Here is a 17,179-nt window from a genome sequence, read left to right as displayed (position 1 = left end):
TTTTGCACGCTTTCGACGTTAGCAACAACATCTGCGCGACTTTCAGTTTCACGCTTTAGTAGTGGTGAAAGCACTGCATCTGCCACGCGTACATCTGCCACCGGGGGCACCCCTGGACTCGCCATTCCAATCGAATTAGCTATTCGAAAGCGCTCGCAAGTTTCTTCAGCAGAAAGAGGCCCAAGAAAAACATGCATAAGGAAGACTCCGACTGGCAACGCTGCGGAAAAATGACGGTCCGAAGGCGCAGCCATTTGTCGCGCTCCATTCCTGCCTGCTCTTCGCTCAAGGGTCCAGCCCGCACTTTTTTTTTCCTTCTTTGTTACGGCAGTAGCGGCGGCTCCACAAAGCGTGCCGCAACGGAGGCTCGTTGCGTGCAGGAAATACGAGATTCGTGGCACGTGGCCACCCTTCGCTGCTATAGCGGAAAGCCGGAGACGCGGCTTGCCGGATTGCTTGCATGCTCGATCGCTCGCTTAGTATTTCCAGCGATCGCTGCGGGCTCTGCCGCTGAGGGTTCTTTTGTTTTTGCTTTTTTTTTTCATGTTTGCGCTGTGAGCAGAGCAAGGAAATAAAACAGATTAGAAATACGGCAACGTGCGGAAGACGATGAGATTGTCGTGTTAACTAGTGACCGTTATAAGATACGATCGGTTAAGACCTAGTTCGCGCAGATTACTATAAAGCTGTCGCATGCCCTGCAGTACTATGACTGGGACAGATACACTGGAAGAGACCCCGAAACAACTTGTGACCACACTAGCCGTCTAGTGTGGTCACAAGTTGTTTCGGGGTCAGAAGCATGGCGAGTAACAAAGCATTGCAGTTACACGGCTGTGTCTTCGACATTTTCACTAACACGTCTCCTTTTATTCCCGCGGGCAAAGTACAGTGCGACAAAACATTCGCGCAGTTCGCTTCTTCAAATTTCAAGATTTTAACTTTGCATATTTCTTGTAAGTGCTTATACTTCAAACTTTGTGTCCACATGTGCTACGGGCACAGAACAATCATATACATTCGACGGTCCACTCCCACTAAATTTCTAACAGATACACAGAACGTGCAATACATCGAGGCAGGCTGTACCGACCCTCTCGGCTCTAGGAAGTGCTGGGGAATTCGCAATTGCGCCTCCCGTTTTCCAATGCTCCGTAGTGGGCAGTGGCCTTGTCCACACACTCTATAGCAATGGCAGACAGATAGCCGAATTCAAATTAGTTCTAAACTTAGTGGTATTGTTGAAACGACAAGAAAGCGCCGATGTCAATGTTATACTGGGCTCAACTAGTACACGCATTATCAAGTGTACCTTTAACACAGTCTTGAATGTCTATAATCTCTGCTAATACGCTTTCAATTATCTGAGGTATCTAAGTTTACAAGAACCATTGAATTCAGTTCAACCTAACGAAATACTACGTGCTCAACGCTGCAATACGAAATCGCTGCTCGACAAGGGACGCATTAAGAACAGAATTTAAGCTTGCCCGCGGACAAATGTAGCAGGATCGCGAGCCGCACTTTCGTCGCCCCTATAGTTTCTATTATCTGTCACGCGATATCGTAAAGTCATCGCACATGCTACCAGCTTACGGCCCCAAGCGCAAGAAAAAAAAAAGTATACTGCATTAACCACTACAAGTAACAGACGAAGTATTCCGAGTCCACGTCCTCCCGTGATGACAGTGAGTAGAGAAACTTCGAGAAAGAGTTTATGATCATATATACCTACAGATGAAGTTATTGTTGGGCGAGTTGGTGCATCTTAGCAACCATATTTAACTGCTCGAACTGACGACCACAGAGAGAGCATGGAACAAGAAATGGCGGAAAATGTCCTTGTTTTATGGACAGGCACAGACTGTCATTTTATGGACGGGTGCAGACTATCCATAAAAGTTAGTTACAAGTCTGCGTCTTCCCTTGTTTCATGATCTCCCTGTACTTGTCAGTCTGCGCAGTTCAAAATGTATTGCTATAGCTACAGTAGGATCTAGGCTTGCAAAGTCATGTGGGCAATCACTTCGTTCGAGCGTGTCATTGATAACAGCTACGGTGAACCCATTTCGCTCTCTGTGGCTTCAACCTTACCAGCCCTACAGAAACATGAACTCATATCCCTCAAATTGCTTGAATGTATATTTCAGAATGGATGGTGCTTAGTCCAGTTTTGAGAACGTATATCAGGTGTAAATGAAGTTGATCTTTTCTTTTACTCGTTCTATAGAACATGCTTAAAATGCAACGAGTGTCGCAAGGGTCTGCCAAGGGACAACGATAGAATTATAGTCCCGTGCGCAGTGGCCCGTATGCTTTCGCCACTGATTATACATCAAGTGCCTGGCTGCTGATATAACAACAGGTGCCCCCTCATTCGCCAAAGTAATAAAAAAAAACCAGACTCTTCGCAAAGCCAATTCATATATTCTACGGCACCGTAGAAAACTGCAGAGTGCTGCTGACTTGGCCATCCTCGGAGCGAACACACACTAACAAACAGGCAGCAACCGGCGGCTTTCCGTCGTAATTTGTCCGGAAGCAACCGAGGAGCGGCTGCGGACGAGGCCGCCGGAAGAACGAAAGGGCTGTGCTCTTTCGCGTGTAACAGGTCGTCCTGAAGCCCGCGGGGCTCCCATTGCTGCCACACTTCCGACATAACTTTGGGAGGCCCGCTTACGACGGGCATGCGCAGCGTTCTTGTACACGCGCGTGCTTTCTCCTCGTATCAGAAGGGGCCACTGGAGCCGTGACCCGGGCAACGGGTGAACCCAAAGCGCCATCCCCACCACGACCATCATCACCAGGGTCGCCGTCAATGCCGCGCCGTGCGGCCTTTAACGGGCCGTTCGCGTGCGTAAGGCGCAGTGCGCCGTTTTCTCTGGTGGTGGGGGAGTATCACTCGTTGACCTTTGCCTGACCTTTCAAACGACTGCCGAAGACAAAAAGAAAAGACGAATGCAAAGAAGTTGTTTGACCGGCACGACCACATGGACGCACGTGCTGAGAATACAAATTTGCGCGCAGATGTCGCAAGTCTGTGTTTGTGTTTCTTTCCCTTCGGGTCGCGTTGTGTAAGCGATGAACTTTATGGGGACTCGGTGAACGTGTTTTGTCGGCGGTCCAGTGACTCACTTTTGTGCAATGTCCCGTAGCGGGTTGTGACATTGATTCCAGCAATCTCGGCAGTGAAGTGCACGTTTTTTATGCTTGTGTTTCACACCTCGAAGACTCAGATCGCAAAATAATCAAATCAGCATATCACGCGTGTTCTTTGTGGCTGTTTCCAGTATGTATGTGAGTCACTGTCGTGCGTTCAGATAAACACAACGCTCAGGAAGCGACTTAACGACATCGAAGAGTTCACGTGATTCAACCTTCGTGCGTTTAATTCTAGTCGACACATATCCCATGCCTGGCCGGCCTTCTAAACTTCCCGCTGAGCATTTAGAATGCGCCGTAAATAACGTCGGACGCAGCGAGGATGAACAGAAAGACGAACAACAGAGCAAGACGTACGCGATCAAGACGAACATGATAACCATGGCAGACGGCAACAGGAGCAGCAGCACATCTGTAATGGTCATAAACCTCCAAAAACAAATGGCAAGGACAATGCATCGGGGAACACGTATTCAAGTGTCTCGAGTGTGTAATTCATGCGAGGATGAGCCAGCCAGGTGGCGTCTTTTCCTGCAGATGGGTGACCACAACCAAAAGCGCCAAAGCCAGCGTGAGAATTGCAAGTTGCTAATGGGCAGCACTGAGCAGAGAACACTGCTGTACGGACGCGATGGTACGTGTACGCGGACGCACCGGAGCTCGACCTTCTAAATACCGTGCGCGCCACGACCTCTCAAAACTGGAAGCATGGGAACAAATACTTCTCTGTGCCCAGGTGTGCGCGTTCTCTTTTGTGCGTGTTTGATGGCCGTTGTCAGCCTCTTACAGCTATAATAATTAACGACACACGCTATGCTTCACTAAAGCTGCGTGGGATAAAAGCGATGTCGAACAAGACAATACTGGCATCCGTTCTTAGCAGCGTACAGGATGCGAGCTCCCGCTGCGACGGAGCGATTGGGAAATCCTGTGCGCACTTAATCTATATAGTTCCGGCGTTACATCACGAGCCCTCGGCCGTTTGCTGTGCGAGCAAGGGCGTGCAAGGAAAGCCGCACTTCGCGACAGCAGTGCCTTCTCTCAGTGCCAACTTTTCTAGTGGGCTCGCGGTGCCTTCTGATCTAACGGATGCCGCATTGTCCGGGGGCAACCCTCGATGACAGCAAACCTTCTGGGGTGGGTATTTCAGCCATATTTCGGGGACTCTGTTGCGACTGCCAATACCATAGAGTTTCCCATAAAAACCACAACAAAGGAATCTGACACTAGAGTCTATGGGAACTGCCAGTTATGGTGATTCAGCTGCAGCTTGGATACAATTAGTAGTACACGGATTTGCCTGGATTTCGTCCTTCTCGCTTCAAACGGTTTTGTTACTTTGCAAATCGATTGATTTCTATGAAATATTGTGTTACAGATGCAATGATTTGCAATGATTATGTTGATTATTCATGTGCGCAGAGGCTGTATTTCCATCACCCCCTCTCTCTCTTTCGCTCTCTCATATTTCTATTCCTCTGCTCCTTTCTTTCAGCGTCGGGTAGCCAACCAGGCGCTTTACGGTTGAACATCTCTGCCTTCTCTCTCCAATGTCTATCTTCCCTCTCTGCATGGAAGATAACATTACGCGAAAAAAGACCTATAGTCTAACCATCGCAAGTTGGTCCTGATTCGCGGAGATGAATGGCACTCATTATAACAGCTATCATCTTTGGCACTGTACTGTAACGTGTTCAATTAGCGCAAGCGGGATAGGAAAACAAAGCCCCAAAAAACACCGTGCTTTTGGCAGCTCGTTTATGCCGGCATGTAGTGTATATATATATATAGAAGTGTTTGAGCGTCTCAGTTCAAGAGCGAGAATATAGCAACCCAAGCACAGGATATAAAAAAAGACCAAAAAAATGTATTTATAGCATCTAGAAGCCAACAGGATTCTGCGCCCTGCCATTTGCTCGCAACCTCGCAATCGCAACAGCGGAGGAAACCAGAATGGCTGGGAGTGCGTGATACGTGTGGATATGAGCTGATTATCGGACAGCGCCTCCATGCTTCCAGGATCAACGCACACTGACGCAAGAGTTAGATACACCTCCTACAAAAGCACTCGTCCAGCGACGAAAAGCAAGCCCTGCAGCAGCCACGCTTATAGGACATGTTGCACGGGGAGGGAACACTTTCGCGGTATTACGCTCTCAGATATGCTGACCACAACATAGAATGCGACGCCGTATCTCCATGGAAGCGCAGACGCTGTATGCCGAATTCGACGAAGCGTGAATACGCCGCGGTTCTGTCACGGGCGGTTGCGGTAGAACACAGGGAAGCCGCAAGGGCAGCCTTGAAGTTTCGCCACCATGCGATAACAAACAAAGAAAAAAAAAACATAAGACGAGGAGGTTGCCCGCGAGCTTGTCGTCGGCCGCTCTCCGCCCTTGGCAAGGTTGTTCTTTCCTTAGGATCGGACGACGTGAAGACGCAATCCAAGAGAAGCGGCAGCTATACCTCTCCGCCCCCCTCCCATCGCCCCGTCCCACCCTTTACCCAACACACACACACACACTTGTACGACGCAGCAGAACGGTCATCCGCCTCCGCGTTCAAGTTTAGTTTCGTTTGCGCTGCAGGTTTATGATTGCGTGTCGAGATCGGCGCGCTCCACGACGTCATGAATGCAGGTGGGAGGAATCCGCGTTTGGAATGAAAACAAAATTGAAGATGCGTAGGCCGTCGAGCATCCGACCGTCTAGACTGGGCACCGCCGATAAGTCGGGCCTGAAAGGGGAGCGGTAGACTCGAGCAACAGGAAAAGGCAGCAGCAGCAGAAGCAGCAGGGGCATGCTATGTATAAAAGCGGCTGCCGAACGTGCTTATAGTTATGATTGATGGCGACCAATCGAACGGCCACGTCTGGCGCCGCGTACGCGGAACATCTGCGCCCGGCGGGGCTCAGGGATGAGTGACGCAACGATGCGGGTGGTGTCGGCGGCGGGGAAAGTCCCACTTTCGATGGCTTCTTCAGAGAGCGACTGATGCGTAAAAGCTGCCGGCGCCTCAGGCGTGACTGGGATGTTTAGGGTGCGAAGGCGTCAGGTGAGATTAGACAAAATCGAGGACGTTGTACGCACCTGTATAGTATGATTTGTTAGGTGCGTCAAAGAAGCTGAGAAGGAAGCAAACTAGCAAAAAAGATGATTGTGTGCGGCAGCGATGGTGATGGAAGAATTCAACGCTCGTATTCGACAACGAGAGGAAACGAACCATGCCCTCTTCTGCAACGATGCAAGAAAGCAAGCGAGGCGTGCCGTCTGCTTAACGTCCACCCAGCAGACGTGCTTTTTCAATCACCACTGCCAAGTTCACCTTCAATCGCTCGCGTGCTGGCACAGACTTTTGCGTGTCGGTTGCTGACAGGTGGAAGAATCGCGAGAATTTCTGCTGGCTTTCAGACCATCCCGACATCATGCGCCAATGAAGAGGAAAAGAAAAACCAGCGAGAGGCCCTCTTTCTTGTATAGCGAAGTTGTCAACGTAAATGCAAGGGGAATTCTTTCTTTCTTTCCGGTGGCCACGGCTCTACACCGCTGAGTGACTCGTGCGTGCCTGCATGCGGGTAAACAGGACGGGCCGGAACTTCCTTCACAAGAGCGAAGACGAGGCGGCAGCGTCTGTGACTGTGACTTCGAGCTCAACTCAAGCGTTAAAGGCACGCGTTAAAGCACGCGCCAACTACGCATGCAGGCATAGGTGCGCGGAACACTTAGCCTTGACGGCGTGCACAACCGATGAAAACTCTTTTCTTTTTCTCGCTGTCGAAAATTGTCGCGCCGCGAAAGAGGTCTTACGCGCACATTGCGGAGGCGAGAAAGTGCGCGCGCGGTATGTGTGTGTGTGTATATCTTTCCCGACTCGAATGGCTTACTCATACATGAGAAAGCGCAGTCGGGTCATCACCGCGGTGACACGTAATTCGGACGCTCTATCTTTCTAGTGTTTCCGACGGTCTCAGGCGCGCTCGGGAGAAACGGCAATGGCGGGAAGAGAGACACGGAGTGCAGGCCTCTGCTTTCTAAGTGCGTTTTCAAATTATTCCGATGCGGCGCGCGGGTGTGTAATGCAAGGGACAGGATTAGCCTTTACCTTCAGAGACTACGCGTGAAGACCATTATGCGATGTCGCACTCTGACATTATGCGTCTTCCTTTCTTTTCGCAAAGTCGGCTTCCGCTTCTCGGCAGAAAACGGGGTTAGTGTAGCGTTGTCGCATGCAGATGATGTTTCTGCGCGTCTGTTTTGACATGGGAGAGAGGATATTATGCGCTACCTAGCACTGGAATTCCGTGATGGTCTCCCGCACCGGTCGAAGTTTTAAGCGCTTACTTTCGTCATTATCGCATCGATTCTGCGCTGATGGTTCCTTGATGACGTAAAGCTCTAATGTCCTTGCCCCGATAACTCATAACAGACATTTTATAACCTATGTTTTCTCTATAGTGCCGAGCTATAGCGGGATCACAAGTGAGGTTGAGTCAGTGGGACTCTCGTGTTGCTATCTAGCACTGGGGACTTCGACAGGCGCCATAGTGCACAGCAAGAGTAGATATTCAACAAAGCTTCGGGCTCAGATAGGTGATGCGTCTATGAACAAGACACACAACACGCTTATTAGGACTCTTACGCCATTAGAATAAACACAGCGGCCAACCGTGGAATTTCTTCCACTAGTGTTTTCTGTGAAGCCATTATGAACAGGGTATTTGATGAATTTTCGAGCCTCTCAGGTTCTTAAGAGCGATGTAATTTCACAGTACAGTGGTAGTTTCTTTCTTTGTTCTTCTACATTTTGCTCCTTTCGAAGCTTTGCTGACGGGGTCAGAACAAGAGCGCACGACCTATAGCACATTGCAGGAGAAAATACGCAGTAGACGTTTTCCAATTTACAGACCATCTAGACAGCCCGCGCGAAGATATTGCGAGATCGTATCAATTTGACAGGGCGTCTAAACAAACAGCTCGCGGTCGGTGGCAAACGTCGGCGAAGACCAGAAGAGGTCGGGTGTAAGGGCGGAATCTATACTGTAGCTTCTAAATCATTGGAATCCGCGACATCGATGCAACGAGCGACTGCTTCCACACTCTGACTAGACATCGCGAAAAAAGCCAAGAGCTTTCAGAAGAATAAACATGACACAGCCCAACATGGCGCAGGCATACGCAGTGACCTGCTTCTCTGTAATACTGTGCAGCATCCTGGATGTTGCATCGCGTGCAAATGGGTCGGGTTCCTGTGTCCTTTATCACTATCCGGTCACACCTGCACGATATATAGGGCACCACGTGAGTTTTACATACAATGGTCATGGTGTTTTGTTTTCTTTCCCACCATGCGCCGTCTTGTGCAATTCTAGGATATTCACTGTAGAATGAGGCTTGCCTACTTTTCCGTTTATGTTTATGATTATCTTTTCATACTTTCCTTCCGATACTTTGTTACACCTTCACTGGGCGTAGGTTACCGGGGTTCTTATTTTGTCAGGGATCCCACGATAGTGTCAATCCTTTACGTCTTTCCTTTTCCTTTGACCATATGTCCCACAAATATAGGGTTTCAAGTTCATTTACCTCGTTTTTTTATTTTCTTGAACCCTACCACCGAGCCCTACTCGTATACATTGCCGAAGCCGGCCCCGATTTGTACATTTCATAATTTATGCCGTTGGTTAAACTCTCGAAACCTTTTTTTTTATTACGTTCGCTTCAAGCTTTCATGGCTACACTGGAGCCGGCACTCTTTACTTTTATTTTAAATTATATTGTTGTTTTTATTTCTCCTGCTGGCAGCAACAAAGGATCTCTATATGACGCTCTGTACAACAAGCGGCGTGCCTATATTAGGTTTACGTCGATGGCGCATATGAGATTCCTTTCTTGCTTGTTTGAAGGCGGAATACGCTCAGATGAGTCAGGTAGGACCAAAACCGCGCCTTTCTTCTAGAGGTGACAACAACGATGGGACTAATCATCACATCAGAAGGCCGTGATTATGGCGCTTATGCGATCCACCTACATGGCTTTATGAATGTCTAAGTAATGGGACCGCCTTTCCGTTTCCTTTCTTTCTTTATTCATGTCTCTCTCTCTTTCTATCCTGTTTCCGGCCTCCATTTCTCCTACCGCAGTGTAGTTCAGTAGACCGGAAACTGTCATCTGGTTAACCTCGCTGCAGTTACCCTTTATCTCTCTCTTTGTTTAAAGATGACCGCGTTTAAGCTAGGGCAGTCAGAGCACAGTAAAACATCTCGACATTCACCATCTTCCCACTTGTTCCTCCCCCAAACCTGGCTACGCACCTGTCGTCCAAAGTGCGCGATTTTGGCTGCCCGAAGCGCTATTTCACTTCAATGCCTCCGGAGTTGTCATGGTTTGCCTTTTTGTGATCAAACTGAAACTAACGGCATATTCGCCGTATAGTCATGACGTAACGTTTCGTACTTGTCTGCGAACGTCCAACATTTCTGTGCAGAAAGAAGGTCTCCTGTCCGTTGTTTCATAAGTGATTTCCTTTCTCTTTTTTTTTTTTCCTTGCTGCAGTCAGTAGCTGCAGGCAGATAGATCTCCTTCGCTGCTGTGAGGCTGTTCACTGTTCATAAGGGTTGGTGTACTACGCAAGTTTACGGCGGTGTGCAAAGTAAAGAACGTTTTAATAAACTTCGAACTGAATCCAGGGCTTTTTTTTTTTTGTGCTCGTTACACAAGCTACAGTTTTCGTGCTTAATCCCCATAACATTAGAACATTAAAAAATGACGGACACATGCAAACATGTATATATATTCATAAGGCCGGAAACATTGTCTACATTGAATGCAGTGCATGTGGTAATGGTGCAGCAACAGTAGAACGCTTTTTTTTCTATATTACTGCTCGTCCTTCGAAAACGAGAGGCTAGCCCTCCGAAGCTGTAGCTAGACAGAGGACCTTTTTCGCTGCTCACGATCTGGGGACCATGGTCTCGCATGCCACCGCTGCAGAAGACCGCAAGAGAGCTGCTGCGGTGTGTGAATTTTCCTTAGGTCGACTACTCCAGTCCACATCCAGCACTGCACTTTCTCTTCTTCTCTTAATCTTTCCCTTGCCTTTCCGCTTCCCGCAATTCAGGGTAGTAAACCGGCTTCAGTGCTTTCATTCTCCCCACCTTTAATTATAATTTTTGTCATCTCTCACTCTCTCTATCTCTCTCTTCTAAATCTACGAAACGTTAGCCGTAGACGCTCCTAGCCATTGCTACCGACATTCGACAGGGAAGCAGATCTTAGTGATATGCTGGTGGGCTCGCCTTTAGCTTCTGCGGCGCTGCACTCTTTTTTCACTGAGAAGACGTATTGGGAAGCCGAAGAGCGGCGCGGCTTCCTGTCGGAACAGGTTTCTGCACACACTTCGGAGCGAAGACCCCCCTCAGTGCTAGCGAAGAGTTTTTTGCTGCGTCCAGCCAGTCGTCAGCTTTCCCCGTCTTCTGGTTCTGTTCTTACTGTTAATCCGCCGTCCCTTCGTTATTCCGCGTGCGCGCAAGACCGGCGGGAGACGATACGGCAGACAGTGACGCATATTTACCCCGGCCTCCGTTTCTTTTCTTTCCACCGGAGCCAAGGTCGTGCAGCGCCAAGTCGATGCGTTAGAAAGCGCGAATCTCGGCTGAGCGATGAGGTGCGCAGGGTAAGAGTGGACCTTTCGATCGCGGCCAATCGCAGTGCGCGCACTGGCACGTTGAAATCACGCTATATGCCTGGCTTCGAGGCGGAAACAAAACGAGCAGAAACCCCCGGCGTAGCGGCGTCTAATGAAGGCGTAAATATTCATAAAAGTATTTCGAGTGGGCCACGCATCTGACCCTATAAGGGCTGGCACGAGTCCCCCTTATGTACATTGCGCGCGATTCTTACCACATCGTGTACGAGTGTCTCAACTACAGCTAGTCGCACGACACAGTTGCGAAAGCGGGGGAATTAATATAGTAATGGCCACGCCGTGACAAATGGGCTTTCTCTGCCATTCGTACCTGTTTGACTGCGGGGTGGTTAGTCATGTGGCAGCCAAACGTGACGCTATAACGTTTTTTTTTTTTTCCTCGTCGCTCATATGATGAAATGAGGAGGCTGTTGGTGGAAAACGGAAGGCGGCGTGATGAGTGAGGCTAACAGAAAAGCAACATTTCATCCAAGGCCAAATAAACAAAGACGTTTCATTTTATAGCGTCTCTACTACACCGCGTCAGTGCCGGTTATTACTATACCGGCAGATTCATTTATAAGCTCCTTAGGCCGTGGGACTTCTTTCATCTTGTATCTAGATGGTACACTCTAAGAAATGTTTACACCCTTTGGAGTGCCCCTTCTGCCACACAACGATAATCGTCATCTGCCTTGATGCGTTTCCTTTCTTTAACGCTGCGAGCCCAGCGTTTTCCAGTAACGAACGGCATGCGCGCTATCAGCATGATAGCATTCCCGACAGGAAAGTAGCGGGCGCGGCGTTTTCAAGAAAGAAAACGCATCAAGGCAGATGACGATTATCGTTGTGTGGCAGAAGGGACACTCCAAAGGGTGTAAACTTTTCTTAGTGTACAAAGTACACAATAGCAAGAATACAAAGCCACATTTTTTTTCGCGAGAATGAAGAAGAAAGACACCGACAGATCAGAATATCCCGCAACCGGACCTTCTGATTGTCGCTGTGCCTGCTCTCACTGAAGCGCATTCCTATATAGTCCATGAATGTCGGGGGCGTAACAGCCTCTTAGTGCGTTTAGCATTCTTAGCTTGCTTCGGCCACTTTGGCGTGCTGCTGTCAGCTATCTAGCCTCTGACATGTCGCTGTCGTTCGGGAAACAAAAAAGGAAATTACATGACCGACCGATAAAAGTGAGAACGCGTGCTTTTCAGACGGAGAATGAAAATAAGACATCTGTGTGATCGCGCTGCAGTACAATCGAAGTAAGATATATCGGACCCGAATTATACAGTATACGGGGGACAAAACTGGTTGCAATTGGAAGGACGCGTTTAGTAAAGTTTTCTTTGTGGCATCCGAAAGTGTAGACGCTGTGGTTTGCGGTGGCGCTGGTGAGCAGTCGAGATAAGAAGTAGACGTTTACACTATTGGACGAAAAATAAAGCGTGGAAGAGACTGATAAAAACGAAGTCCCTACAGGCATAAGTAACTGGACGATATAGAAATAGAGGCTTTAATGAAGAGAAAAATGATCAGGGAGAGACTGGAAAAATGCTACACTGCTAATTGTGTATAATTGCTAACCAACTCAAACAGGTGACATTTGTCGCCACCTCGTTTCGAAGGCGATGCCAGTAGAAATCATCATCATCATCATCATCATAATCATCGTCGTCGTCGTCGTATTAATGCGATTTATAGCTTTCTTAGCCTTCCCCACTATAGATTGGATTGTAAATAAAGGTGTTTTCAGCAGTAGGCTGTGTCGATACACTGCTTGACCACTAATCGCAATTACGTCGACAGTTATCGTGACACGGGTTCTACAGGAATTTTTCCTCTTACGGTTTCGTAGGATGGCGAACAAAATTACGCTACCACAGGTACTGAGCGGGACCACCATATGTCAAGGTTGTGCCACGACCAACGAAACATGAGCAGCATGGTACGTACAGTGCGTTCCACTGTTAAAGGGATCACTCTAAATGTTAGAGCGGCTAACTTTGCGGATGCTCTAGCTGCAAGTTCTGGCTTAAGCTATGTGAATGAGCCGCACAGGTGTGTGGAATACGCCAGCGCCACCGAGTACAAATCAATCAAATCCGGGCAATTACACTTGCCAGAGGGGAAAATAAGCCCAGCTCTATACTCACGAGTTCCCTTTAACATTAGACCGGACTGTACAAGCCGTCCGGCCGGTTACCTTTAGATGATTGACAAGTATAAAAGCGGAGGTTTCGACGAAGCGTTAACGCTTGTAAGGTTAGCCGGAAAGTGACAAATACGAAAGCATGGACTTCACTTCAGACTTTCGATACGCCGATACTATCTCAGGTTCTTATTAAATGTACAGTGATTTCCCAAAACATTTCATGTATTAGTTCGTATGGCATAAAAGCTGGTGATGAAAATTATTTCTATCCCGCTCGCTACGGTGTTCCTCATGTCACCCTGTGCAGCTTCGAGACATTGAACGCCAACGAATGTTTTGCCAAAAAATTTTACTGCCTACGTTGCAGTTCATTCTATGCTGTGCTATGTTTTCGCTCTAGCAGAGTTATTAGGCTCGATAGTGACGACCGCAGTTTCAGACACAGCTTGATAATCTCAATAGCAATTAGCGAATATGTTGGCTGACTGAAGCAACATTGGTTTAGAATGCATTTAAAGGTGGCCTTGCAACAGCTCTCGATATGCATTAAGTTCGAAGCTCATTGTGTTCCAAGCAGCATTGAAAGTTTCCGCGTGGCTGTTTTGGTGTAGAAAATAAGGTTAGATTTAGAATAGTAAACAATTCTTCCATAGCTTAAGATGCATTGACTCGGGGGTAAAAGGTTGATAACTAGCTGAGAAAACGCATAGCGGCCAAGCTCCTCTTCAGCTTTTTTCTTTTCTTTCTAAAGTTTCAGTTTATTGAGCATTCTTTTTCACACAATGGTATGTTAAAATACAATGATCCTATATGTACGTACAATGATAGTGGTTACACAAAAACAAAGAAAGAATATGAGCTTTGCTTGAACTGCTGATACGATGACGTTGCGCTGACGTCGTGGATTTCTCGCCGCATTATTTGGTATAGTGGTCCTTTTCGCGCAAGTAAGCGAAAGTTGCGCGCTCAGCTTTCGATTACACTTTCGAACGCAGTAAGCGACTAACAATTAAATTACCTAACCGGAAATAGGCGCTAACAACATTTGTTACGAGAAGCTTGTGCGGTAAATTTTAGGTGGTGCCGCCATCGGCCTCAACCTTCTTTGTCATTTCTGTCGTGCCAGTAAGGTTAATATATTTGCAATTCCGGAAGTGATATCCGCGAATGCTGCCCAACTTGATATTTCTCGTTAGTGATCCTTTGTGTATCAAGTTCAGGCTGTTTGAAGGAAATAATGACGTTTTTGAGCGAAAGATGATCACGGAGTGCACTAAAGGCGGGAAGAGGTTGCCACGTGAGACAGTGGATGCCGACATTCGTGCTCGCTTTGAGCATGCTCGAAGCTGGTCGCATTGAGTACCGTGAATCAGTCCACGCGAATTTGCGCACCTAGTGTCTGTGCAGCCGAACTTATAAGTGAAGCTACAAAAAATTCTTTTGCGCAATGCGTCGAGGCAGGACATATAGTGGTCGAATCAGACATTCTAGTAACGTTTGGCAAGATAACGGACCGGTCAAGGTCCGGTGGAGGATGATGTTTCGGCGAGTACATTTACCCGCAATGTTGTTGCCGCCTTATTGCGACACATACAAAAAAAGCGTTATTTGTTCATCTGAGCTTGTGCGTAGCTTGTGAACAATGTGGTGCACAAGCATAAGATTGCACGAGAGTACATTTGGGACCTTCGCAGCGCAGACGCATGAAACTGCACGAGATTCCGTATTGCACGGGATGAAGATAGGCATAATTATATGAGTCACTGCTAATTGTATAGCACTTCATTAACCGCCTCACAAAGGTACCAATATTTGCGTTCGATCTGCATATTATTTTCCCAATTATAAGTTTATCGAACTATTACGTGTAAAGCTGGAAGCAGGAGCACCTCGCAGGAGTGAAGAAATAATTGTCAATTTCATCACCATTGAAAGAGGGGGTCATCATTTCCCTTTATTTCTTGACAGAAGCAGCCATAATTATCAATATATTACGTGAAACTTTTGGATCTAATCAATGGCTGGCGATCAGAGACAACAACCCTCTGAAATTCCAGATGCCTAAATAGCAAACTTTGGCCAGTCTCCTGGTGAATATTTCCCCGCAAATCTTTACTTGCTCAACCTGGCTCCATTGCAGGAGCTTGACCGTCAACCGCGAGGTTTCTCGCTACTAGTTTTCGTTGATTCTTAGTTTTCGTTGATTCTTTCCCGCGAGTAAGACCTCAAAAAAAAAAAAAGAAAGCGCGCGGCGGTCTCCCACGACAAAAGCTACTCACCCCTATTGACGCCATCGGCCTGAGTGTCGAAAACATGGCAAAGCCTCCGAGTATCCGTGAGTTGCTCCGACTGTCACCACAGGTCGTGTCCGTGACGAAGTGGGTAAAGAAAGTAACTAACGTAGAACCACGGTCCGAACCATAGGGCAGAGATGCGCGGCTGTTGCCGGCGATCACCAATCGGGTCGTTACGAGCTCGTCGTGCGTGTGTTTTTCGGAGAGCCGTCGAAGTGAAAACGGAAAAACAACGCGGAGCGCGTGCGCGCGTGCTCGATGTCCGGGAGCAAATGAGCAGCGAAGACGGCGAAGAGACGCGCGGCGCCCACTTGCAACACACACGCGCCGACGCGCGCGCAACTGGCTTGCTTTGGCCGCCGCACCACCAACACTCTCACTACCGGCGGCGGGATGGGAAGCGCTCGGAGGCACGCGGCTTGCCTGCTCCCGGATGACCAACGCCAGCGGCAACACGCCGAGGAAGTTCCTCTCCGGACTGCCCTTTATACACGTACGACTCTCGTCTTCTTCGCCCGCCTCGACCGCCGACGATAAAGAGGAAGGGTAAGAGGAGGAGAGAGTGGGGGTGTGCGTAGTTGGCGATGCGCTCTCGCGTCGCCGGCTCGCCGTACACACAAGCCCCTCACGCCGACAAGCCTCCTCTTCCAATCCGAGAGGCGAGGCTCTGTCAAACCGCGGGCGCGTCTTTCTTCTTCTTCTTCCGCGGCAAGGACCAACGTCAGATCGAAGAAAGCCTCTTGTCCCTTTCTCACTCCACGCACACCCTTTCTCCCGCGCCCCACGCTTCGATCGGGCGCAATCTGGTCCTGCTTGCAAAACCCACCTGCAGCCGTTTCATGTACTGCCGAGGCCTCGCTAGCTGTCGCACTCCTGCAGCTGATCCTGCTTCTATATGGCGAACATCAATCTAAAGCGACAAATCGACCCGCCAGACCGGTGCGTCCAATACCATATCGGGACACCGGCGAGGTAAACAAAGACGACGTGTCCTCTCTGGCTTCTGTCTCTCTCTCCCTCTGGAAGCCACGGGGCTTTCGCCGAAGTTGCCGTGCCCCCGTCGTGCCCTGAACTCAACTCGTCTCGACGCAGCGGCGTTCGCCCGCGCCGCCGGTGGTTGCTGCCGCGGCACCTACGGGTGGGCGGGCGGCGGACATCCTTTAAAAGCATCCGCTGGAAACGCTGCCGGTCGACTTTGTTTGATGAGAAAGCGGCTCTCGCCGGCGACGCGCAGGGATATTGCGTCGCGTTTGAACTCGTCACAAGGGGCACGAGACGACGCCTAGACGGGATGCGCGGCCGAGGGTCAGAGGGCGACGCTTCGTGGCGTTGAAGGGTTCGCCCGCGTCGCGCGTTCAACGCTCGCCGAACTACGGCCTATGCAAAGACGTCAGACGTCAGCGCAGAATCTTCAATCTCACGCGACGTGGTCGAGTGACGGCGAAGGACTTCCCCGCAGGAAGTGGATGCGGGGTGACATTGAGCTGTTGAAATGTCTGTCACAGAAAGCGCACGCGCGCGATAGTGGTCATCCTTGATGAGTCGAGAATGTAAGACCGCCCTGCACTACGCTTCGCAAGCAATTAAGAGCCGTCAACTGCCTCGTCCTACAGAGGCCGCCGGCTCTCGCTCTTGCAGAGACAAAGAAGTCGCGAAAGAAAAATGATCGTCGCGGAGCTCATTATCATGTGTCGAAGCTCATTACCGCCTTCCTCGGTCAACTGTCGTGTAAATAAGTGTCGCACCTTCAGCTGCGCGTATATGTAGTGCATGGATATTCAGGTGGCAGTTGCCAGCCTGCTCCTCGTTTTCCCTTTCCTGTCTAGTCTATGTATGTTCTCAAAACAAACAATAAGTACATTTAGTAAAACCCTTACCCCGACCA

General features: G+C 49.0%; 1 protein-coding gene across 2 annotated transcripts in view; it reads right to left on the bottom strand.

The window, feature by feature from the left end:
* The window catches only part of LOC126521465 (uncharacterized), a 71,262-nt gene that overhangs the window by 41,504 nt on the left and 12,579 nt on the right, over window positions 1–17,179 (bottom strand). The window contains exon 1 of one of the 2 annotated variants that reach the window (XM_050170169.3): window positions 15,280–15,821. The exons of the other annotated variant lie outside the window; for it this stretch is intronic. Coding sequence (XP_050026126.1) covers window positions 15,280–15,315 — 36 coding nt within the window. The 5' untranslated portion in view covers window positions 15,316–15,821. Of the gene's footprint in view, window positions 1–15,279; window positions 15,822–17,179 lie in introns of those variants that run through there. 2 annotated transcript variants of the gene reach the window in all.

Source organism: Dermacentor andersoni, chromosome 6, assembly GCF_023375885.2.
Source record: "Dermacentor andersoni chromosome 6, qqDerAnde1_hic_scaffold, whole genome shotgun sequence".
In the NCBI taxonomy this organism is placed as follows: Eukaryota; Metazoa; Arthropoda; class Arachnida; order Ixodida; family Ixodidae; genus Dermacentor; species Dermacentor andersoni.
Note: the sequence above shows the minus strand (reverse complement) of the source record. Positions and strands in the feature narration are given on the sequence as shown.